Source organism: Lepisosteus platostomus, chromosome 10 (genome assembly GCF_059453375.1).
Source record: "Lepisosteus platostomus isolate fLepPlt1 chromosome 10, fLepPlt1.hap1, whole genome shotgun sequence".
NCBI lineage: Eukaryota > Metazoa > Chordata > Actinopteri > Semionotiformes > Lepisosteidae > Lepisosteus > Lepisosteus platostomus.
In genome coordinates this window covers 10,100,064-10,123,442 of record NC_142620.1, presented here as the reverse complement: position 1 = coordinate 10,123,442, position 23,379 = coordinate 10,100,064, and the positions used below count along the sequence as shown (strand labels likewise).

The 23,379-nt window shown below is 50.2% G+C and overlaps 1 protein-coding gene across 6 annotated transcripts in view; it reads left to right on the top strand.

Annotated features, from left to right (window-relative positions):
* Positions 1-23,379, top strand: part of ktn1 (kinectin 1) — a 34,459-nt gene that overhangs the window by 3,113 nt on the left and 7,967 nt on the right. For 2 of the 6 annotated variants that reach the window (XM_088648057.1, XM_088648061.1), the window contains exons 2-27: positions 6,249-6,865; positions 7,177-7,323; positions 7,464-7,604; positions 7,836-7,966; positions 8,358-8,471; positions 9,453-9,593; positions 9,965-10,071; positions 10,754-10,898; positions 11,054-11,150; positions 11,580-11,752; positions 12,778-12,846; positions 12,951-12,988; positions 13,279-13,369; positions 14,367-14,435; positions 14,545-14,582; positions 15,153-15,243; positions 15,650-15,718; positions 15,876-15,913; positions 16,116-16,206; positions 17,060-17,128; positions 17,423-17,460; positions 17,957-18,047; positions 18,271-18,321; positions 18,752-18,792; positions 19,160-19,250; positions 21,450-21,536. In XM_088648057.1, coding sequence (XP_088504183.1) covers positions 6,256-6,865; positions 7,177-7,323; positions 7,464-7,604; positions 7,836-7,966; positions 8,358-8,471; positions 9,453-9,593; positions 9,965-10,071; positions 10,754-10,898; positions 11,054-11,150; positions 11,580-11,752; positions 12,778-12,846; positions 12,951-12,988; positions 13,279-13,369; positions 14,367-14,435; positions 14,545-14,582; positions 15,153-15,243; positions 15,650-15,718; positions 15,876-15,913; positions 16,116-16,206; positions 17,060-17,128; positions 17,423-17,460; positions 17,957-18,047; positions 18,271-18,321; positions 18,752-18,792; positions 19,160-19,250; positions 21,450-21,536 — 2,868 coding nt within the window. In that variant the 5' untranslated portion in view covers positions 6,249-6,255. Of the gene's footprint in view, positions 1-204; positions 357-6,248; positions 6,866-7,176; positions 7,324-7,463; positions 7,605-7,835; positions 7,967-8,357; positions 8,472-9,452; positions 9,594-9,964; positions 10,072-10,753; positions 10,899-11,053; positions 11,151-11,579; positions 11,753-12,777; positions 12,847-12,950; positions 12,989-13,278; positions 13,370-14,366; positions 14,436-14,544; positions 14,583-15,152; positions 15,244-15,649; positions 15,719-15,875; positions 15,914-16,115; positions 16,207-17,059; positions 17,129-17,422; positions 17,461-17,956; positions 18,048-18,270; positions 18,322-18,751; positions 18,793-19,159; positions 19,251-21,449; positions 21,537-23,379 lie in introns of those variants that run through there. The other 4 variants (XM_088648058.1, XM_088648060.1, XM_088648059.1 and 1 more) reach the window with 4 other exon arrangements.

Here is a 23,379-nt window from a genome sequence, read left to right as displayed (position 1 = left end):
GACCTGCCTGACGTCTATGCCGACCTGTTGCGGAAGACCAGGTAGTGTGGGCGTGCCGGTGTGCTGGTGGTGGAGTTATTTAGGTACGTGTCGGGGCGGGTCTCCGCATGCAGTTAATGCACAACAGGGCCGGGACGCATGCCCGCCCCTTCCGAGCCCCAAAACCAAACAGGCCCACACCTGATTCTGATAAGTTTATCTGTGGTACGATAGCATTGAAAGCGCACGCTGGGTGACGTTGAAGCGTGTCCCTTCTCCGCAAGCTCTCTGTGTGACAGGTAGGGTGAAGTGGGTACTCGGGGCGCAGAGAGAAGAACATCTGTTTTAAGTCATTCGTGACGGCTTCGGACAGCCTGGTAGGAAAGGCGTCTACGTCTGCAGCGTGCAGCTTAACGAGCAAAGGGGCTCTGTCGGCATGTTACTGGAGACATGAATCGACTTGTACGACCGACTGCTCTTTTTTATCTCCTGCGTTATTCGCTGTTCTGTTCGACCGGGTTTTGGGAAGCTTCGCTGGGTGTTTGTTTTTCCAGAGTGGGTGTCAGTGTCGTGGCTGTGCGCTCTCGCCCTCTTCTCGCCTGCTCTTGGTGTGGTGGAGTGTGCTGGTTTCGGCGAGGGCCCGCAGTCCAAGCACAGATAGCCCACCCGGGTCAGGACTGCTTGGCGGGAAAGCTGCTCCGTTTCTCCCCAGATTGTGCAGGCCTCGTGACAGCACTGCGACGCATTCTTTTTTTGTGTGGGAGACATGACATTTCCCCTTCTGTTTTTTTTTCTCCTTCTTGCGGTTCAGGAAACTGGGGGTTACACAAGCTCGCCTCAGTTTCCTGTGCTTGGGTGAGACGGGAAAAACATGGCTTTCTTGAGAAACGCATGACTCGGAATGAGCTGAGCCCCAGCACTCGCCCCACCTCAATGGCATGAAGGCAGGAGAAGCAGCTGCACAGCATTGCGAACTCCTAGAGAGCTTACTCATAGCTTTCAGCTGTTATAAGGGAGCCAGTGCTGCTGTTGTCTTTCTCTGAAGGCCTGTTTTCAGGTGTGGTCTGATGTTGTGCTCTGACACTATGGATATCTTATCGCTCTTAGCTGATAGAGGCATGATGGGATATGTGAGTAGCAAATTCAGCCTTGTGGGATACGATAATGTTTTATTAGTGTTGTTTTGCCTCTGCTTCGCTGTCTTTGCATTAAAGATCAAAGATCCCTTTATCTCCTCTCTGTAGGTAAATTTTCTGGCTGTAAATGTGGATTAATTTCTGAGTGAACTGCCAGACATTTCTGCTCAGGTTAATGGATAGTGGATGCTGCACATTGGTGGTGGTGGAGGGGAGTCCCCATTACCTGTAAAGCGCTTTGAGTGGAGTGTCCAGAAAAGTGCTATATAAGTGTAAGTAATAATAATTATTATTATTAATGCATCTCCCCAGTCTTGAACAGGGGGCGTTGTGTGGGAATTTTCATTTGGGTGTGCAGAAAAAATCCACAAAGGTCTTTAGAGAGTCAGAGCAAAGCATTGTCATCATGTTTAGCAGGTAAACCAGGATGAAGCCTGCAAATGTGGTGGAAAATTTGGTTATGTTTTGGAAATGAAGGGGATAGGAGAAGTGACCTTTCATGCATTTGGTTGAAGAGAAATCTGTGGGGATGCACCAGAACCGTTGTTGAGGATTCTGCTGTGATCAGCTGCAGGCAACCAACGCAAAACCCTCTGGTATCTTACTTGGTCTGGAATGTGCCCTGCGGCTCAGACAAGTCACACCTGAGCTGTAGTGCACTGCACAGAGCTCTCCCTGTTGTTCTCCGACTCTGGTGGCCAGGATATTAGAAATCTACAAGTGCAGTTCCCTTTCCAGCTTTCCTAGTATTTTATTTTTTCTTTTATTCCCCTTGCATGGGTGGGAGTGAAACACCACCCAGAGAACACAAGTAGAATCTATTTGGAAGGACATGCTAAAACCATGAACAGAAGCCATTTCTTTACGCCAAGGGTGGTGGTAGTGTGGAACTCTCCATGCCAGCCGTGTTGCTGAAGCCGAGACCCTGGCTTCCTTCGGGAAGTGCCTGGATGAGGTCCTTGAATTCATTATCTGCTAGCGATCAGAACGTGGGGCAGATGGCCTGCTTTCGTTCGTAGCTCCTCCTGCGCGTGGTTTGCACGATGTGGGTGTTTTTGCAGGTCAGGCCCTGGCTATCAGCAGTTCCAGTGGCAGTAGCCGTGATGCCCTTGTCTGCCTGCCTGATGATGCTGCCCTTGGCTCTGGGAAAGCCCTGCCAGGGGCATGCTCTGAACCGATCTTTGTTTTTCCTGAATAGTGGTGTCACTGTGTTCAATATCTGCAGCAATCAATTCAATCTGGAGAACGTGGAACTCCTTGAAGGAGGGAGCTGTCAGGTTTCTGAAACTTGGCTGCTGTTAATCAGCAGTGGTGCAGCAGGGCTATCCTCTTTTAAAGCAGTATTATCACTACTTTAGTTTTATCCCCCTATCACTTATTTAATACACTTATCTTCCATGAGAACATATGGTTACAAATGAGAGGAAGCCATTCTGCCCATCTGGCGTATTTGGTTGGAAGTTAATTGATCCAAGGATCATCTTCAGCGTTTCTTGAAAGAAGCCAGGGCATGTGGGTTCAGCACTGTGGCTAGGTAGCTTGTTCCATACACCCACCACCCTTAGTGCAAAGACCTGCCTCCAGTGGTCGGTTTTAAATGCCATTCCACACAGTTGCCACTTGTGTCCTCTCGTTTGTGCTTCATGCTTTGTTGGAAGGAGACCTCTGGGCTGGTTTTGTCACTCTCTTTGAGGGTTTTGAATACTTGTCTAGAACAACGTTCGGGTCCACGTGGTCCTCTCTTGCTTGTGAGCTGCCCAGAATTTGGTCCAGATGAAGGCGCTGGTCAGTGAGGCGGGCACGGTGTGTGGCGGGGCGGGGAGAGGTCCTGCTCAGGCTGGACCTGTCCCGGGCCTGTCCTCCGGGGAGCCTGCAGTCCCAGCGTCCCTCTGCGTTCCTGTTCTCCGCCAGGACAGGGCCGCGGGTCGTGAAAGGGAAACCCCACACTCTGCCTTGTGTTTGGAGGACGGGGGTGTTGAATTGTCGATTTTCTGGCACACCAATCCCTTTCCATCACCCTCTCCTTTTCACAGCTGAACACGTTACTCCATCATTCACTCGTGTGGCAGGGGTTTTTATCGCCTTTCACACACTTGTAACTTTTAACATTGCTCAGAGCCTTTGACTACACGTAGACAATAAGACCTTTCCGAAAAGAGTTTTAATGACGGCGCAGGATATGAAGGCACTGTTGGAGACCCGCCTCCCGGCGGGTTGAGCAGGATATTGGAGCCTCATTACACTGAGAGTTAATTGAGGATTGCGGTTATTTAAAACAGACGAGACTGATTTCAAAGTGGGGCCTGAAATGTTTCATTCCTCGGCCAATAGTCTGTGATGCTTCTGAACTCCATGGATCCCAGCAGTAAATACCAGTTACTGATGGGGACCCCCACACGTAAACTTTTCTTGGATTGTTGAAAGGAAGCATTTATTTTTAGTTGTATCTTGTTTCCTTTTTTTTTTAAAGAAAAGCCTGATGAAGTGTAGGCGATGTGCTGGGGCTGGTGGCAGTGCAGCTCGTCGTTCCTGATGGAACTGGGTTTTTATACGTGCGAGATGAAGTGAGACTTCAGGATGTATCCTGCACTGCGCGGCGCTGTGGTCGTCTACAACGCAGGCTTTCTGTAATCTGTTTAATCCCAGGCACCCAAGACAGGTCTGAGCTGGGCAGGACAGCTCTGCAGCACCCTTCCTCCAGTTCCTACTGGTGCAGCCGCTGCTTCTGTGACTGTGTTCAGCCCCGCTGCTGCCGCTGGTCTCAACTCGGCCAGCACTCTGCAGACTGATTCTCCACTTCCTACCTTTGCTTGACCCAGTTTAAACCCCCCTGTGGGGAAAACGAAATGGTGGGCCTGTTACAGAAAGGGACCTCGCCGCAGCTTCTGAAGGGAGCGAAGCCTGAGATTTCGGTAGCACTGTGCCGGTGGCTCTAGAAGACTTGGTGCACAGAGGCTCTGTTTGTGCCGGGGCGTAGCTTGGTTTAATGCAGCAGGCGGGGGCTGAGGAAGCGGGCGGGGTGGTGGAGCTGTGGATGGGGGTGACCCCTGTGACCCCTGCTGTGGAGACAGGCTCCTCCCACTTTTGTCCCCGGAGGTGGCCTAACTCGATTGCTGATGGATGAAAGTCGTGCTAGCAATCGCCCGCCAATCTATTTCAGCTTCAGGGGGTTGACCTGTTAGTGAAGTATTTTGTCCTTCTGTATTTGTGACTGTGTTTGTTGGACTCCTCGAGTTCAGATGATCCGTGTTTCTTGCTGCTCTCCGACTCTGTCTGTAATTCTGCACATGGAGAGTGTCCTGGAAGCCCCGCGATGGTATAAGTACCCCTGATGCACAGTGCAGGTCTTCAGAGGTCTACCACTGGAATGCGAGCAGTAATGCCTGCCCCCAGGGTGTGGACTCCCGTGATCTGGAAAATGCCACGGATTGCATCCGCTGTGGATAAGCCAGGATAGCAGAGTGTTTTGCAGCAGCGTGTCCTGTTCGGAATGGAAGGTATTTAGCTGCAGGGCAGTTGGCAAGCTGAGATTACTGTGTTCAGCAGATAGTCTAATTGGATCAGGGCGCTGAAGCGCGGGGAGAGATGGGGGGGAAAGAGGGCACGCAGGATCCCTATAACGTGTGTGTGCGCGCGCGCCTCGAGTCCGCAGGGCTCTTTGCACACTGCCTCTACCGTCCACGTTCTCCTGCCCGAGGAGGGCCGGCCATTGTCGGGCAATCAGCTGACTCTTCAAAGGTATACAGTACTATTTATAGGCCTAAACCTGCTGGAAGCAAATAGACTGCTGGTGCCCTGATCGTGCTCCATTTCTGTGGACCACAAAAAACCCACTGCCTGCTAGTGTGTATGTAGGTCAGTAGTGAAGGCTCATGTTCATCACCTTTCCTAGCACTGGAAACTCCTCGGTTTAGCAAGGGTCAGAGTGGTGCCCAGCGCTTGAAAGGGAATTTGTGCATGAAGGCCACAGTAGCCGAAGTTCTGTGAATTTTTCTTTCTCCGTGTGGTAGGATTCCAGAGAGAGGCGTTCTCTGGCTGAGAGACAGAACCGCGCAGTTTGGATATCTCGCCCCTTCATGGTATTTAAAGACATCCCTGACAGATTTGAGGTTTCTAGGTTTCGAGGATAGTTGTGGTAAAAAGCTGAAGCTTCAGTGCCTGAAGGGGGACAGGGTCTTGCTGTTTTTCTTGTGTGCTGCTCTGAAATTTGCTTGTGATCGTTTTTTTTCATCCTTGGTAATTAATTTGTCGTCCTTGGTAATTAACGGTACCCCATAAATCTGAAGGGCAACTGCACCCTATTCTCTGGGGAAAAAAGCGTGTCTTTTTGAAGGGAATATCCTGGGTTTCAGTCTATGTCTATTTAGAACTATGCATTCTTAGAATTGAAGGTTTTGGAATCTTTTGTTTCACGTTTTATTGTATTTTATCAGTGCAGAACCCTTTTGGGCAAAGCCTGCCAGAAGCAAGAAAACGTGCTGTTTGTGAATTCCCTCCGGAGTTCGAGTGCCGTGCTTGCTTTGGTTTAGAACGGAGAAGACTCGGAATCTGGGGGTGGAAAGGGAGGTGTGCGTTCCTCTAATGATCCCCTTCGCACAGACCGGTCCTGTCAGCCTGTAGTTGTGCTGTCGGCCTCCTCGCTCTAATCGCTGCCCGAAGGGTGCGGCTCGTGTCTCCTACCTCGCAGGTGGGGGCCAGCCGACGCATTTTTTGGGGCTCGGCATTGCTGAACTCTTTCCCTGCAGCGAAGAAGACCAGGCATGCAAGTCACGCGCAGGCTGCAGCCATTAGGTTTGTGCACTTAGGTGCTGTTAATCTCTGGAGACATCGTGTGAGCAGACGCGCTCGTTCGGGCACATCAACTTGACATATGTGCTCACACCCGAGAGAGAGAGAGACCAAAGGCATTCTCCTAGTTCCAGAGACTAGCACGGCGCTGGCAATAGAGCATGTGCAGTGAAGCGGCGGGGTCTGTACTCAAGCCTGGGGTTTGGTATGTCGACCTGCTGTGGTGTCAGGGTTTTGGCCGTTTGGTATCTAAGTTCTCTCAGGCCATTTCTCCCCATGCTCTCCTGCCTCCCTGACAACACTCTCATTCCCTCCCCTTTCCTCTCTCTCTCTCTCCCCCTGCAGCGCGGCGATGGAGCTGTATGACTCCCAGTACCTGCTCGTCCTCGCGCCCTCCCTCGTCATCGTGCTCATGTTCCTCTTCTTCTGGCTCTTCATGAAGGAGACCTCCTATGACGAGGTGCTGGCGCGGCAGAAGCGCGACCACAAGATCCCGGCCGCCCGGCCCGACGCCCGCAAGAAGAACGATAAGAAGAAGAGCAAAAAGAAGGAGGGCGCCGGCGGGGGCGGAGGGGGGGGCGGGGGAGGGGGAGGAGGCGGTGAGTCGGATTCGGAGCCGAAGGATTTCGACCTCGCGGATGCGGTGAGCCCCGGCCATGAGGACGAGGAGCAGCAGCAGGCGGCGGCGGCGGTGGCGGCGGCGCCCCCTTCCAGCCTGCGTGACAGGAAGAGGCGGGACAAGAAGCAGCAGGCGGGGCCCCGACTGGGCGGGGCCCCCGCTGAGCCCGCCCCCGCCCCTGCCCCCGCCCCCGCTCCCACCCCCGTCCGCGAGCTCAACGGCTCGAAGCCGACCAGCCGCAAGAGCGAGGCGCCCAGCCCGGTCACCGAGCAGCCCAGCCCGCCGCCCGCCGAGCCCGCGGCCAAGAAGAAGCCCTCCCAGAAGAAGCAGAAGAACGAGACGGGTGAGAGGGTCTGGGAGGGCGATGGCGAAGCAGGGGTGGCTGTCCTCTGCACCGATAGGCGTCCGCTAAAATATTTGAAATCTGTTGGGGGCTGTTCGTGTCTCAGCGTCTCCGGCCTTTCTTGAAAATGTTTCACACAGGTGGATGGGAGCTTTTCCCTGCCAGTGTTGCCGCAGAGAGAACACTTTGTGTGATCTTCTTAGCAGGTGACCTCTGGTGCGGGCAGACCTGCTGTGCGCGGTCTGTGCTGCGTCCTGCCCTCTGCCGTGGTGCTGTCCGTTCCCGCAGCTGAGCTTTATCCCTCTCCGTAGCAGATGAGCTCCCGCCGGAGATCAGACTGGATGCAGCCCCAGGGCCTGTAAGGAAGGAGCCCTCGCCGCCCCCTCCGGAAACAAAACTGTATGACGGCGCACCACCCAAGAAGAAGACGGCTCCCAAGAAGCAGAAGGCCGAGCCAGGTGGGGGTGGCGATGGGCCGCTGGGGTTGTCGGGTGAAACTGGGTGAGCTCTGGGGTGTCGGGGGGCTGGGCGGTGGCCTCGCGGAGCGAGTGGATGGGGTGTAGGTGCACTCTGTGAGCTGCGTGCGGTTTTCCTGCAGCGCTGGTCATCGAGCCGCCGTTCCAGGCCGCAGTGTACAACCCTCTGATGGACAACGACCCTGCCGCGCCCCAGAAAGGCCCCAGCGGGGACACGCCGGCCAAGACCAACGCCAAGAAACAGAAGAATGAGTCGGACAAAGGTACCCCGGGGCGATCTGTCAGCAGGCAGCCTCTTTTCTACAGCAGGCAGCCTCTTTTCTACAGCAGGCCCAAGCGATCATGCACCCAGGTCCATTTGTAAAAGGCAAAAGAATTAAGGAAGCTTCTGTTATACCAATACCACACGGGCTCTTCAGAAAGAATGAAAGACGCTTTTACTGAGCAGGCCTGCGAGTCCGAAGGGATCTCCTTACGTGGGTGTTTCTCTGTAGGGAACTCGGAGGTGAGGCTGAAGGAGTTGCTGGGCGGCCTGCGCAGCCTGGCTCTCTCGGACAGCGACCTTCTGAGCGTGGTCAACGTACTGAGGGACAAGTGCCCCGCTGCCCTGGATGCCTGGCACAAGGTGAGTGCCCACAGTGGGCAGGGAACTGGAAGGCTGGTATAAAGTCGGGGGGGGGGGTGTGCGTATCCCAATGTGGACAGTTGCCTGTGATGGGGAGAGTTTGTCATAGACAGCACCTTCACTTTCTTTGTTTCATTTCAGAAAATCTGAATTTCTATATGACTCTTTGACCACTTGCCCTTCACTCACTCACTCACTCAGCCTCAGGCGCTCTGTCCTCTCTCCTCCCCTCTTCAGACCCTCAGGTGCTCTGTCCTCTCTCCCCCCCTCTTCCTCGCAGTCTTGTCCATCTTTTACCCTCCATGGCTGTCCGATTCCCGGCCTGCTCTGTCCATCACTTGCCCACTGACCATCACTTGCGCTGTTTCCCGTTTCCTCTCTCCGCTCGCAGTCGGTCATGAAGTCTGACCCCTCTGCCCAGCAGCTCCAGGAGAGGGAGAGGCTCTTTGCTACTGTGCAGGAGGAGGCCTCAATCGCCAAGGAGAAGGTCAAGCAACTCAACCAGGTACTTCCCTCCTCGCCCTCGAGTGACGTCAACCCCTGGCCGTCCTCCAAGCCTCGCGGTGATGGAGCGAAACCTGTTTCGAGCCCCTTTCTCAGGATTATAGTCCCGGCCGGCAGCTATCAACACAGCCCAGCCCTATTGTTTCCACGCTCCCTTTGAAGCACAACATTATTATTATTATTTCAAATCCCGTTTCCTGACAGTCCTCGCAGGCCCTGGAGCACCGGTGGAAGAGGGTGGGAGCGAGCAGCGCCCTATCAGGCGTGTGAATCTGGCCTGGCCGTGCCGCGGCTGTCCCTCCACACTCCCGGTTCCCATGGAGAGGCGTGTGGGGAATGGGGGGTGCAGGGGGCGACTTGGGATAAGAGCACCTGCCTGGCATAGGCAGAGGTTGGAATTGTACGCGGTGTTTGAGTGGCGGCGAAAAGGCAGGCCTGGCGAGACTTAAAACAGTCCTGCCGTGATGCATGCTGTGGTGGCACGGAGGGAGGGCAGGGCTGCTGTGGTAAAGACGTTCAAGGGGAGCTGCGTCAGCGTGCGTAGGCTGCAAAGGGACAGGTAAAGGTTTATTAGCCCTATACAATTTCTTGCATTAGGAATTCGTCTTTTCGCATACCCCAGCGAAACCCCTGTGTGGGGACACAGGGAGAGAAGCTTGGGGTCAGAGCGCAGGGTCTGCCATTGTACGGCGCCCCTGGAGCAGTTAGCTCAGGGGAGTAGGATTCCCCTGCCGGCCACTGGATTTGAACCGGCAACCTTCCAGCCACAGGCGCAGATCCTTAGCCACAGAGCCACCGCTCTGCCCGGGTTTATCCCTTGCAGAAAAGAAAAGAGGCACAACGTCTTGGCTGTGGAGCCCCTTTTCAGGCGTGAATAAACCTCTGCCTGTTCCGTCGTTGTATTAGAGATTCAGTTGGACATCGCCAGTTTGGCTGCCCGTCTCTCTTTAAAAACCAGTGCGTTTCTCTTCCTGCGGGCCAGGAGCTGCTGGCGGAGAAGCAGAAGGGCATGAGGGCGGAGGCGATGTGGCGCGAGCAGCGGGGCGCCCTGGAGAAAGATCTGGGCGTGCTCCAGGTCAAGGCGCAGGGCAGCTTCCAGGAGGCGCAGGCCGCGCAGATGAAGGTACGGGCGTTCTCACGTCTCACGTCTTGCATGAAGATATTGTCTTCTTGCCGTTTTAATTCCAGGGTTGATTTTTTTTTTCTGGCAAAAGAAAAGGTGGACTATATCACAACTGACACGCATTCCTGTTGCAGGTTACAAACCGTGCCTCTGACGGCAGGGTTCCGTTTGCTAGAGCGTCTTCCGTTAACCCAGAGATTCGTGAAATGTTGGGTTCGTGCTTTTCATGCAATCCAGATCTGGGTCATCGTGCTTTGTATGCTTTGCTCCATTGCAGCTTGTAGTTTCTCTCTTGCCTTTCTGTAAGTTGGTGTCTGGCCGTTGTATCTTTTCTGCCCCTCTAGTGTCCTGACATGATCTCTTGTGTTCAGTTCCAGCAGATTAGGGAGCAGCTGGAGGGTCAGATCGCCCGCCTGCAGCAGGAGAATGGGATCCTGAGAGATGCCGTCAGCACAGCCACCACCCAGATTGAGACCAAGTGAGTGACCCTCTCATGCCACCCTGCTCTACCTCCCCTGAGGGCAACACACCTCCCCTCACCCCAGTGGACACGGATTTATAGTTCATTATGTTTCTATAGCACTTTTTTCAACCCGAAGCATCCCAGAATGCTTTGCGTATAGGTGGGGACCTACTTCATTCACTCCTGAAGTGCAGCCCCCACCTGAGTGATGAGTGGCAGCCACCCCACTACACAGCAGGTTGGGCATTTTTATGAATCCCCCTCATGTGATCACCCAGCTTAAACACAGACATTGACAGTGAGAAACTGCTGCCAGGGCTGAATCAAGCAGGAACATTTGGCTAGAGTCGGAATGGAAGGTAGCCAGGACACCGGGGTTAACACCCCTACTTTTCCTGAACGGCACTCTGGGATTTTTAACAATCGAATAGTTGGGACCTTGGTTTAACGGTGCAGAAGGACAGCACCTCCTACGAACAGTGATCCCCAGTCACCATACCAGGGCGCTCAGCTGGAAATTCTAGTCTAGAGGAAATGCTGCTGAATACTAGTCCACCGAAACCAGCTGCGCCCTGCTTTTCCTTAAAGGTCTCCTAGCTCAGTACTGACCAGGCCCAGCCTTGCTCAGCTTTCTATGAGGAAGGTTTATCTGCTTGTCTGCCCACGTGTCCGATGTGCTTGTCTCCCTGTGCCGTAGGCAGTCGGCGGAGCTCAACAAGCTGCGGTCGGATTATGGGCAGCTGGTGAAAGAGCTGACGGACAAGACCAGCAAGCTGCAGCAGGAGGAGCTGCAGAGGAAGACCCTGGAGGTCAACTACAACCAGAACGTCTCCCAGCTCGAGGTACCAGAGTCGTAGGGAAGCATGGGCACTTACCTGCTTCCTAAGACTGGAGGCTAGCACTGGGAAGAGGAACAGTGTGGCAGGCTGTGTTGGATTGGAAGGAGGCAGGGTAATGGGTAAGGATTCTTTTCACATGTTTCTCCCTTTTTGCTCAGGCCCAGCTGCAGGATGCGAAGCTGCGCTGGGAGGAGGTCCAAGGATACCTGCACAGCGTCAACACCGAGCACGAGAAACTGAAGGCTGCCAAGCAAGGTGCCATATGGAGGCTAATTGGTTTCTGTGTAATTGGAAAAGTTTGCCTTGTGCGTCAGTGTTAGTTGAGAACATCCTTATTCTTGTATATATTTTGCCCTTAGGTTAGGAGACCCTTATGTTTTAGATTAGGGTTTTTAATAGACTGGGAAGAGTCTTGTGTTTTCTTATAGTGTATCCTCGCCTCACCCTAGGTTCTTAGCATTCCTTGCTTTGCTTTGGGAAACGATGTGACCGTTTCCAATCTGAGGAATAATAGAATTAGCCAGAAGAGGCAGAGTCCTTTGAGACCTGATCTCTAGCAGCCACAGGGGCTCGATGCGAAGACTTGGCCTCCGCTGCAGGCGTCCGGCTGGTTGCGCCGTGGCGTTCAGTGTAGCCTCGGGGTTGGCGGGCTGCAGCTGAGCTGGTGGTGTCCACACCTTGCAGAGCTGCAGAACAAGCTGATGGCTTTGGAGTCGGAGATCAACGGCAAGAACAAGGATATCCAGACTCTGCGCAGCAACCTGACCGACACCATGGTCTCCAAGGACCAGGTGGAGCAGAAGATGCTGCAGCTCCTGGAGGCCTCGCAGCACAGCCGGCCTGACGACGCGCTTCAGGTACCAGGCAGCCGGGACGAACTGCACCCGGTCCGGTCCCTGGGCTTTAACACGCGACCGAGTGGGCCATAGGCGCAGGGACCTTTAACTGGACTGTTACAGAAACCCTCCTGCAGTTAGAACTGCAGTTGTGGTTCAGAACTGGAAGCTGAAGGTGCTGAAAGTTACCGGACTGGATCCCAGTAAGAATTAGGAAGTGCTGAAGTTTTTAGTTGGCCAGTTATAGGTCTGAAGAAGTTCCAGTAGGGAGCGGCATCAGCATGCGTAGGCTACAAAGGAACAGGTAAAGGCCTTCTTCAGGTGTCATTTTAGATCAGGGTTTATAGTAGACTGGGAACAGTCTTGTGTTTTCTTATAGCCACCTGAAAAAGGTTCCACAGCCAAGACGTTGTCTCTTTTCTTTTCAGCATGGAATAAACCTTCACCTGTTCCTTTTCAGGTATAGATGGGTACTGTAACAAGACCTTTCTCCTGCTGGAAAACTGTAACATTCATCCGGATGCTTGCAAAGTTTGAACTGTTCATTTTAAACCTTAAGTTACCCTGTTGTCAGGTTATTGTAGGTCTTACAAAGCAGGTGTTTCAGTTTTATTTTAGAGAACAAATAAAACCATTTTAAGTACAAATGACATCCCACACACATCATCCTTTTACAATAAAAATTTGCAGATATACAGCATACATGAAAATTTAGTCTATTGTTATCTGTTTCCTTAATATTTTGCTCGCTTCTAACCAAACTACGTACATTCAGAGTAAGGTAAGAGGGAGAAAAGTATTTTAAATATACATTTTTAATTCAACAACACTGCTGTTCTGTATCTTGACAAATTCAGACTTAAAAGGTAAAATGTATTTAACCCATCGTAACCAATATTTGACCAATTTGTCCATCCATAATCTAAGTAAAAATGTTTTTTCCATTATATGTTGCAATTATTAACTCAGTCCAGTCATTTATTGTTAGGTGTTGCATGTCTTGCATGTCCTGTACTGCATGTAACTTTTTTTTTTGTTCTTTGCAGGATCTGCTGCAGGAGAATAAAAATTTAGCGGCTCAGATTGAAAGTCTGCAAGCTCAGATCGCTGCTCAGGTACAACCTTTCAAATTGACAGCCCTATTACTGTTTGCATTTATATAATTGTATGTGTGTCTGTATGGCCGCCCCCTGCTAATTGCTTGCCTCTTTTTCTCCAGAATTCCACCACCTCACAGCTGGAGGAGCTGCAGAAGCTGTGAGTCTGACTGATTGGGGTACAGTGATGCACAGGGCTCTAGAGACGGGGAGAAAGAACCATTGTTGTCGCTTCCTGAATTCTTCGATTTCAGAGATGCTGCCTGCCACCCAATACAGGAAATGGCAGAGGCATTGAAAGTTTCTATATATGCAGCTATATTATTGCACAACGTTGAGTCAGGCGAGAAGGCAGTTTTAGTTACCAGTTCACTGTACGACCTCCGCGCCCCGTGGTCAGTGTGAGTGTGTGCTCGGTGCCAGTCATGCTGACTGTGGCGATGTTGGCAGGCTGGCGGAGAAGGAGACGCAGCGGAAGTCCCTGGAGGACGCCCTGAACGTGGAGCGGAGTGGCGGGGCAAGTCGAGAGACTGACATGCAGGTACGTGCAGGCTCCCCAGGGCAGTGGGGCGTACAGGGCATGACCACAGGGAGGGTTTCAGCTTTGTCTCCATCACACGGTGGTCTTCTCCACTTCAGAACAGGCACGAGGCCTTAATGAGTTGAAGTAACCCTGTATTTCTACACTCATACCCTGGTATCCGAACCCAATTGGTTCCTGAAAATCTGTTCGGAAGGCGGGAGATTGTAAATCGGAAATAAAAATTATGGGGAAAATTCCACCCTGTTCCGAACCGAAGACAAGTTCACTCAAAAACCACCCTCAACATATAATACCATACAGACCATTATAGCAAGCTTAGTGAACAACACAGTTCTACTCAAGCCAACTATAGCTGTAAAATAATTAATGATATCATATTTACATTTTTCATAATAGATCACTATTCAAGCAGTCGGCTAGAACTATATGCATTCTGTTGTTGACTGTTACGCTAAAGACTCTTTTTCTCTTCCTTAAGACCCCATAACAAACATCAACTACAGAACAAACACAAAAAAAAACACTTTGAAAATGAGAGCACAAGTTTTTGCCTTGATCATAAGCGAAGGACTGCTGCCTCACGGCGTCCTTAACCACAATGCCTGTCACCCGCGCAGACACGAGCAGCTGTTCGCGGGAGGTTCTCGGCCAAAATCGGTCACTTTCGGACTTCAAAGTTCGGATTACCGAAATTCCGTTCTTATACCGAATTACAAGGTGCAAATTCTTCATGATTAGTGGAAATTCGTATACCGAACGAGAATATACGTATTTTGTGAATGGGGGGTGGGGAGGCAAAACTCTTTGTGGAAATATTTGTTACAAAGTCACACTGCAGAAAACGTGGATTTCAAGAATGCCTGTACAGTGGCTGCAGAAGCATTTGTAGTAACACTACACTGGGAAATTACTGCATGAATTGCTCATTACTTGAGGCGTGGGCGTGCAGGAATGTGCCTCACCTGTGACGCCTGGGTACCTGCTGTGTTCACAGGTGATGCACAACGAGAACCTGAGTCTGAAGGCTGACATCCAGAAACTGCAGGCTCAGATATCCGAACAGGTCAGGGGCCCCGTCTCTGCTTCTCTGTTTGGAATCAGTGTTGTTGGAAATTGAGTGGTCAGTCTAATCATCTGCTGGATGCCATTCACCTTTCGGCCTCTCTCCACAGGCCACCTCCCAGCTCGTCATGGAGCAGTTTCAAAAGAGGTGAGGGTCGCACGGCCAAAAAAAACCCAGAAACACATATCAGTCTTTTCCTCCAACTCTTCCCGTTTTTGTTAGTTGGGTTTTCTGATGTATGCATTTTGCTTCTATGGGCAACCTTATAGCAACACGATTCTATTTTAAACGGTCCGTATCCTTTGTCCAGTACTTGTCACGCATTTTTAAGGAAGGGATAGCTCTGCATAAAAGATAATCGATCTTTAGTGAATGGGAAAGCTTAGTTCTTGGCAAAAACCTGATCCTCGCCTCATGCCAATTAACAGTAGTAAAATGTGCATAGGGACTGTTTTGTCGGCAGGTGAAAGTAGCATTTCCGTTACACTACTGAATCTTTTTTTCTGATAGTTTACAGATCTCTTTTTTAGGGAAGGATTTTACCATTTGTCCACAATCGGCGTCTTACTGCTATCCTTGACGTGCTTGTGGCTCAGTGCTGCTCTGCAGTTCAGATTCTAGACGTGTCTGAAAGTCTGAAATCTGTGTGTTCCTCGGTCAGAAATGGCTCTGTGCTTCAGTGCCTAGTGGACATAGTGTGTGTGTTGTCCCCCTCAGTGCTCAGGAGAAGGAGGAGAAGATCAGGACGGTGGAAACGTTGCTGGAGGCTGGCCTGATCCAGGTGGCCAATAAGGAAGAGGAGCTGAAGGTGAGGGTCCAGGCGGGATCGTCTTCGCTCAGCAGCTCTGGTGTCGCTCTTCAGTGAGCTGCAGACAGAAGAATTAGGCACTCTGTTCAGACCTTTTCTGGGATAAACGCTGCTCTTAACACGGTTTCTAACCCTCATTTTCTCAGTCTTAGATGGGGAAACTGTATTTTGTATTTGTTGAGGTAGGTTTGAGTCAGTCACATTCTGCGCGATCTCTGAGCAATATTTTCCAAGCACCGAAAATGCTACATTTGAACTCTGGTTATTATATGCAAAAATGACTGTTTTTTTAATATCTTATGGGGTTTGTTATGAAAAGATGGAAGGCGTTTGGGATCTTGCGTTGGAGCAGGTTTGCCGTGTTTTTACGACAAGGTGCTGTCTGTGCCTTTCCTTTCCTTTGTAGGCTTTGAGGGATGAGTGTGTCTCTTTGAAGAGGGAAATAGAAGCCCTGCAGCAGCAGCAGACTGAACAGGTATGACGTTTACCCTTCACTCTTACACGGTTCTGAACCCTGGATGAAATCATCTTCTCAGTCCTCACTCCTGCTGTCATACTGACCTTTGGCCTAAACCAGTTCTGTTTTCTAGCCTCTGCTTTAACCCTGAGCCCATTTCTGTGTTTCCTTGCAGACCGCGTCGGAAACACTAGCAGAAGAGCTACGGAGAACGTAAGTGTGTTCGAACGCTACCACTTGAATCTTGAACCGGATGATGCCGTCCGTCGGCATGTTGCCTCGCCTCTGTGCTGCTGTGAGCGCTGTTGTCTCGAGCCTCCCTAGTTAAGGCGGATGGCCCGGGAGACATCCATCAAATTGATTTGCGAGAGGCGAGGACGGTAACGCTCACCGTTTTGGTGTTCGTTTCCCTTAGGCTCCAGGAGAAGGAGGGCTGGGTCAGGCGGCTGGAGGAAAGGCTGCAGGCGCAGGTGGAGAATGTGTCGCACAAGGAGAAGACCATTGAGGTGCTGATCCTGGCTCGTCTCACAGAGCATGCACTCACCCCCTCCCCCCGGGCCCTGAGAGGGACTGGATCTCTGATCCGCTAGTTTCGGAGATGGAATAGAGCTGTAGTTTCTAACTGCAGACTCCACTGCCTCTTGGGTCTGTGCAGATGCCTAGCTTTTGGAAAGGCTGCAGGGCAGGCGCTCTGAACTGGTATCGCTCTGAAATGGTATCTGAAATGGCTTGTGCCACTTAGTCGCCAAATAGATGGGGCACCTGCAGTGCCAACCCACTGCACAGCATTCCCTGCACCCACCTGTCCCTACATTCACATCTGCAGCTGTGTTTTTCTAGCTTGAGCCTTGTTTGCCCTGTGCTGCTGATCTGGGTCTTGTTCCCGCGTTGATACTCCTGATGAGAACGTGGGATGAAAGTGGCTCAGGTTCTTACCATTTCTAACATTTTTTACGTGATGTCTTGAACACGTGTGCGACAAGGCGAATTGCAACATGGGGCTGCAGTTGCTTAAAATAGGCGATTTGGGTGGAACCAAACCCCAGATCCGTAATTGAAATTATTTGTCTGGCGTTAATACTTATCCTGTGCCTTGTGCTTTTGGTTTGCTTCTGTCTGATGCTCTACCATGCTGACTGTTGGCGAAGGGGTAGTCTGTCTTTGTCTCTCTTGTCCGTTCTGGGACGCTCTGCTGGCCTGTGTGGGGCAGCTCCTGCCGTCATCGCCTTTTGTGTTTATCTTCGCGCTGGGCTCTGTGCTGTATCTCCTCTCATCCTGCTGTGCGCCCCTGTTGGTGTGAGAGTTGTGCTATGTCTGGTTTGCCGTGTGCGTGACCCCCCTCGTCTTTTGTGTTTCAAGGCCCTGGAGCAGCAGGCGGAGGTCCTGAAGGCGGAGATCGAGGTGGCCAGGAATCGGGAGGCGAAGCAGGTACAAACGCTACTGTACAGGAGAGGAGCACAGGGTGGGGCGGGGAATGGAAAAGGAGAAATATCTCCCCCGTTGATAAAAACAAAACAAAAACAAGGTGTGCCTTCTGAGCTCAGTGCTTCAGAGATGACTCTTTTCTTGGAAATACATTTCATGCAAAATGCAGATGAATGGGTTGGTAATACTCCAAATATTCTATCATGATTTGGGGTTGAGAAAGATGTGGTAGGATCTGAGCATCCATTTAAATGATTTTTGTGTGTCTCGCTCAGTTTGATGTGCCTCTTTCCACAGGCCTCCACCAAGACCCAGCTTCAGGAGCTCCAGACACTGTGAGTTCAGCACTTCTCTTACAGCTGGCCAGGAAAGTGCGTGTTGTAGAGCACCTTTGTACCGTACACAGTGTTGTATTGTGGTATTAACTGTGTGTTGTCAGAAAAACCCTGAAACAGTGGTTCTTAGTCCTGTTCCTGTGTAACCCTGGTCTCTGCTGGCTTTTACTCCAGCAGAGCTCTTAATCACAAGCCAATTTATACTGCTTTTTCCGTTTTGGGGCCTTTTTATTTGAAAGATCGTGCAGATTTGCAGCAGGTTGAGGAGAGACTGCATAAACATCTTGTGCTGAAGTTGTTTGAAAATGCATTTTATCTGTGGTGTTGAAGAAAGCAAGGCATGGGAATGAGCGCAAATAATGGTCTAAAGCAGCTAAGCGATGAGTTACGGGCCGCAGTCGGACCCAGCTGGATCAAAACCCTGCAGGGACTGGGAGCCAGTGGTGTGTGAGGTAGGACAGGGGGAGACGGTGACGTGTGCCGTGTCGCTTGCCAGGCTGACAGCGAAGGAGGAGGAGGTTCACGCACTCCAGAGAGCCACGGAGGAGCGGACCAGAGAGGTCGCAGACAGGGAGCAGCGGCTCCAGGTGAGACCGGGGTTAAGTGGGAAAGAGTCACGGGGCGGCAATGTGCTCTAAGAGGGAGCAGCCGGAAGGAGACGCAAGAGCAGAAAAAGAACGGAGAGGAGCGGAGTGGTGGCGAGGCCGAGATTGTCCGGAAGTGCAGGGAGAATCCGAGCCCCCGGGAAAGAGACGGTTTGCGGGAAGGAGAAGCACGCCCGTTCACTGCCTTCGTTTCCTCTTCCTCCAGGTGCTGCAGGAGGAGAGCTCGCTCCTCAGGGGGCAGGTGGAGGCGCAGCAGGTACTGCTCTACATATCTCCTCCTGCGTCCGCGCCCTCGTTCTGTACGGAGCAGCTGTTCCAGAGCTGTCCTGCCACGCGCAGCAATACTAGATTGAAAACTCTCCTTGTCCGTCCTTCCTGACGTGCTTTGTTTTTGGCAGTTTTGCATGGAGAAAGCACATTGAGCTAGACCTGCCTTTACAGTCAGTCTGGCCCAAGGCTTTGGAATGGTCCGCAGTAGTGAGAGCATTGTTTTCCTGGACAGCGTGGAACGAGCCTAGCCTGGAGCTGCAGGCCCTCATTGCACTTTGTATAGTTGGTGGCTCCTGACCAAACTTGGTTCCCATCAGACTTAAAAAAAAAAAAAAAGTAGTGGAAAGGTGACTCCAGCACTGCCCAGGTCGGAACTGTGCTTAGAAAAGGAAATTAGTATCTTTCTGTTTCTACAGCAGGTCCAGGCAAGCGCCCCCAGTCAGGAGTTATTGAAGGCGTGAGTATGTCTTCTTGTTGTATTAGTATAGTTGAAGTGCACATTAAGCAGTTGAGAGCGGTCTTCTGTGCTTCAGCTGGCTGTTTTTCCCCACTCTTCTAAAGCTTTATGGGCGGTTATGGCCTCGTTAATCTGATATTTTTATAGTATGTGGGAAGCCATTCTTTTTCTTAAAGCATCTTTGCTTTAACGTCCATGGAGACAAAAAAGAGTAGCATTTTAGTAGAACATGTTATTTTAGAACGTTTAGTCTTGGGACTAATAACGTATAAATGTTTTATTTGTTAGTTTATAGGCCAAGGCTTACAGAACGCATGGCTCAGTCTCTGAATGTCTCAATGGCGTCTGTGCTGTTTGACCTCTCCAGGCTGGCAGAGAAGGAGAAGCAGGTGGCAGAGTTGCAGCGCGACCTGGCACAGATGCAGGACTCCTTGGAGGTGCACAGGAAGAAGAACAATGTAGGTGCACATGTGCAAACTGCCCACACAGGGTGCTGAGGCCCGTGTGGGAGCAGGGGGGTGAGGGGGGTAAGTGTGAGAGTCATGGATGTGCTGGGACAGTCCTGGGCTGTTGTTCCTAGACCCTGTGTCCTCCGATCCCAAAACCCGAGGGTGAAAGCCCAGTTCAGCTTTCAGACATCCTTCTCTCTCCTTCCCCCATAGCTTTCCCCTTTTTTCCACTTGGTAACACGGCTTTTCCAACGGGAGGATTTTAAAGCTTGTCCTACTGAAAAGTGCAGCAGTCCTCTGGCATCCCAGTTCAGCAGGCATGTTTGGAATGAGACGGTTAAGCTTCTATTACTCCGATAACTAAGAGCTTAGCTGAAAGGAAAACCAGGAGACCATGTGCCCCTTGAGGACTGGAGTAGTGCATGTAATTGAACAATTACAGTAATTCAAGAATACTACAATACCGCTAGACCTCTTAGAACTAAGTGAATGTACCCATGATGTCTGAAGGTGCCTTGGGGCCAATGGTCTGACAGGAATTCCCACATCTTAATTCTGACATTCTTCCATTTAGTGATAGCAGCAGAGGAAACAGTTAGAAATGAGGGAGTGTTTTGTAGCTGTCCAGTGGTGTGATTTTCTCAGTCTTATCAATAGCACTCTTGCCCAGTTCCCTGTTGGCAGCTCCAACTAAACCAAAAAAGGTAGAAAACTGAATTTTACATTGAAAGTCTTCTGTATTTGGACAGAATTGAGGAGACTGAAGATGATCACAATAGAAGATTCCTTAGCCAAAATGGCGTACTCTTTTCCTCTCACTTGTTAGTGCACTATGCATGTAGGGTGAGCGTGTTTTCAGGGCTCGTCGGCCGTTTTCTCAGGCAAACGGATGGTGTTTGGCAGAGTAGAAGTCTTGCTTGGTTTGGCCGAGGGAAGCGAAGTAGAACTTGGCAGTAATCATGCAGTGCAAGCACCAGCATGAAGGACTGAATTCCTTTTCACTCCACAGAGGTGGAGTGCTGACTTGTGTGAGATCAGCAGCCTTGGCAGTTTCTGTGGCAGGTGTGTCGCTGTTAAAGCCTTTGCCCTGTGAATGCACTGCATCAGTGTACCTTCGCGGACGGGCTCGGCAGCATGCTTTGCTGTGGCATGCTGTGGGCCCGGCAGAACAGGTGGAGCTCGTGCAGGTCTGACATAACGTGGGGCCTGGCTGGACTAAGGAGGAGTGCGGGCAGTGGGAGGGGTCTTCAGTCTAGGCTGGGCTTTATAGTGTCACCACCCAGTCACATAACTCGGGGGTTCCCAACTCTGATCCCAGAGGAACGCCATTGGCTGGTTTTCTCTACATCTCCACTGCTCCTGGTGGCTTCAGTGATCTCTTTTGCTTGCTAAGACTTTTATTTAAATTGTTTCTTTGGTCGGTACAGAGTATCAAGAATACTGTACTTCAAGAGTACCGTTTTGAACAACTTCAGCAAAACAACTTTACACAGCTTCTCCTCAGCTTGCTTATTGCTTACTGTTGTTTGTAATTAAACAGCTCTTGCTAGTCAATCAATTGATGAATTGACACAAGTGTGAATAACTTACATCCAGCAATGAGAATTTGTTGCTTCTATACAGGATTAATTGGTTGGTGAGGCAACACACCTGAATAAGGGCATTACTGAGACTCAGGAATAAGTGTTGGATTGATATCAATTCCAAATTTCATTTGCCTTTTTAAGAGCCGAAAGCAAATTTACAAGTGCATGCTAAATAGGAAATGGAAATCAGTTAGCCTATGAGAAGGTACTTGGCTGGAGTGAAAACCAGAAGACGGCGTTCTGCAAGAAACAGAGTTGGGAACCACTGCTTTATCATATAACCTGTGAGGCTTGTCCTTGCTGTAGAAGCAGTCCTGTTAACGTGTCAGCTACTGGTCAGTGTCCACTTGCCTGACCTGTTTTGTTTTTTACCACAGCAGCAGAGAAGTCCCTCATGGAGGTTTCTCTCTAAGGATCAGTTCAATTATAAAAAATAATTTGTTTTGGGGGGTTACGGGCATTCTAATTAGATGACCAACGTTTATTTTGTATAAGGAAAGACAAGTCTCAGACCCCATTGTCCTGAAATCTTGGATCCCTGTTGTGTCTGTGGGTTTTATCCATTTCTGTATGCTTTTTTTGTGGCTGAACTGAAAAAACGTATCTCTCTGAAACTGACCAGGAGCTACGTGAGAAAAACTGGAGCGCAATGGAGGCTTTGTCAGCCACCGAGTCCGTGCTGCAGGGGAAACTCAACAAGATCACCAAGGTTCGGTTATCACCTCCAGTCTGCTTCACAGTACAGACAAATCTGACAAAAACCAAACAAGAAAAGTGCTTTGCACTAAAATGCTGCATATTCATTTCCACTCAGACTCTTGCTGAGGACAAACAAAAACTTGAAAATAGTTGCATAAAACACTTTAAATACTGTATATCTTTAGTAATACAGGTGATTTTCCCCTTAACTTGATAACTGACTTCAGTCCTCTTTAATGCTTGTGCAATGGTCCTGGATGTCACAGACGTTCAGGGGAGAGGAAAAGCTAATGGGGAAATGGACTTGAAGGTATTTTATGCAGCTGGCCGCAGATCTGTGCTTTGCTTCCACGGATTCTTTGCCATTTTGCTTACCACACCTATTGAACTTTTTACCATTCCTGGCTTATACAGAGTCACTCTGTCATCTGTGTTCAGAATGTTTCTATAAAAAGTATAACGTAGTCCATTTGAAACTGCGATAGCCAACCATTGTCTTATTAGTGTGAAAACTATCTTATCTTAAATGTCTTTAAAAAAAAAACTGATTTTTAACAGATAGGATCTCTGCACTGGTGATTTGTTCAGCTGCAGTGGTTCACAGCTGCCCTTGATTTTTAAGTTACTGTGATCTGCTTGCCTGAACACCGGCAGAGGTTCGTGGAGTCATGTTTACAGACGCAGAGTTTGAGAATGTGGGTTGGGGAACAGTCCCAAGTTCAAGGATCTGTCCTGGAAATCAATATGCAGTTACTGACCACTGACTTCACCTAATTTCCATTAGCGAGAATGGGTCATTTAATCCACGCTGCCCATCCTATACCTCTGCTCTGTCTCCTTCAATCCCTGATCCCTCCCTGACCTGATCCCTCTGCATGCCATCCCATCTGCATCGTGCCCTGTGACCGTCTGCCATTTCACTGTGGATTGTCGGATGCATTGATCTTTTTTTAAATTAGTCCTACTGTGTATGCTTTTGAGTTCATGTATGCAGGCTAGCTTTTGTGTTTGGCAACAGAAGTCAAACCTTCTGTCTCTCACTATTTGGGATCAATGATTTTTTTCACAATGACACTTTCCACAATGATTGCACTTTTTGCTAAATCTTCTGCAGTTCTATTTTGGGCAGGACACTTTTTGCAAAAGCGGATTTACAGTAGGTCTTATTTTGTTTTCTAATGAATAAATGCACTGCTGTTTTCCGGAGCATGATCTCCTTCATCTTATCCCACCGAGAGTTGCACACGGTTGCATGGCTGGGCTCTCCACTGTGCTGGAGGTGCTGACCTTGAGGACTTTGAAGGGTTTTTCTCCTGCTGGAGTAGAAGAATGAAAACTTCAGAATTTTGTGGTCTTCCTTTTAAATGGATTGTTCTTTTGCTTTGCGTGCTTCAGAGCATTGGAAAACTGCTAATCGCATTTAAGTGCAGTCGCTAATTGCAAATAAGAAATCAAGAAATAAGAGGAGGCCATTTTGCCCATTTGATAGTAGTTAATTCACCCAAGGATCTCATCCTACCTTTTCTTGGTAGAAACCAAGTCATTTGCTTTAAGGACATGGTTGGGTAGCTTGCTACAGCCTCCCACAATTCGCGATGAACTAGAGCGAAGCAGATGTTGGGCGTCTTGCAAAAAAAGGCTTCTCCAGCTTTGTTATTGTTACTAATTTAACTGATGCTTTTATTAAAAGTGACGTAGATTTGTGCCCGTTTATAGAACCAGTTATTTCTTGGTGAAGTACCGTATTCTAAATTGCAACAGCAGTGTTCCACCCAGGATGTGAAGCCCCCCAGCCTTCAAGTTCTGATCTCGGAGCCTAAACCACTCCCTCACCCAGTCCTCTCTTCCTAACA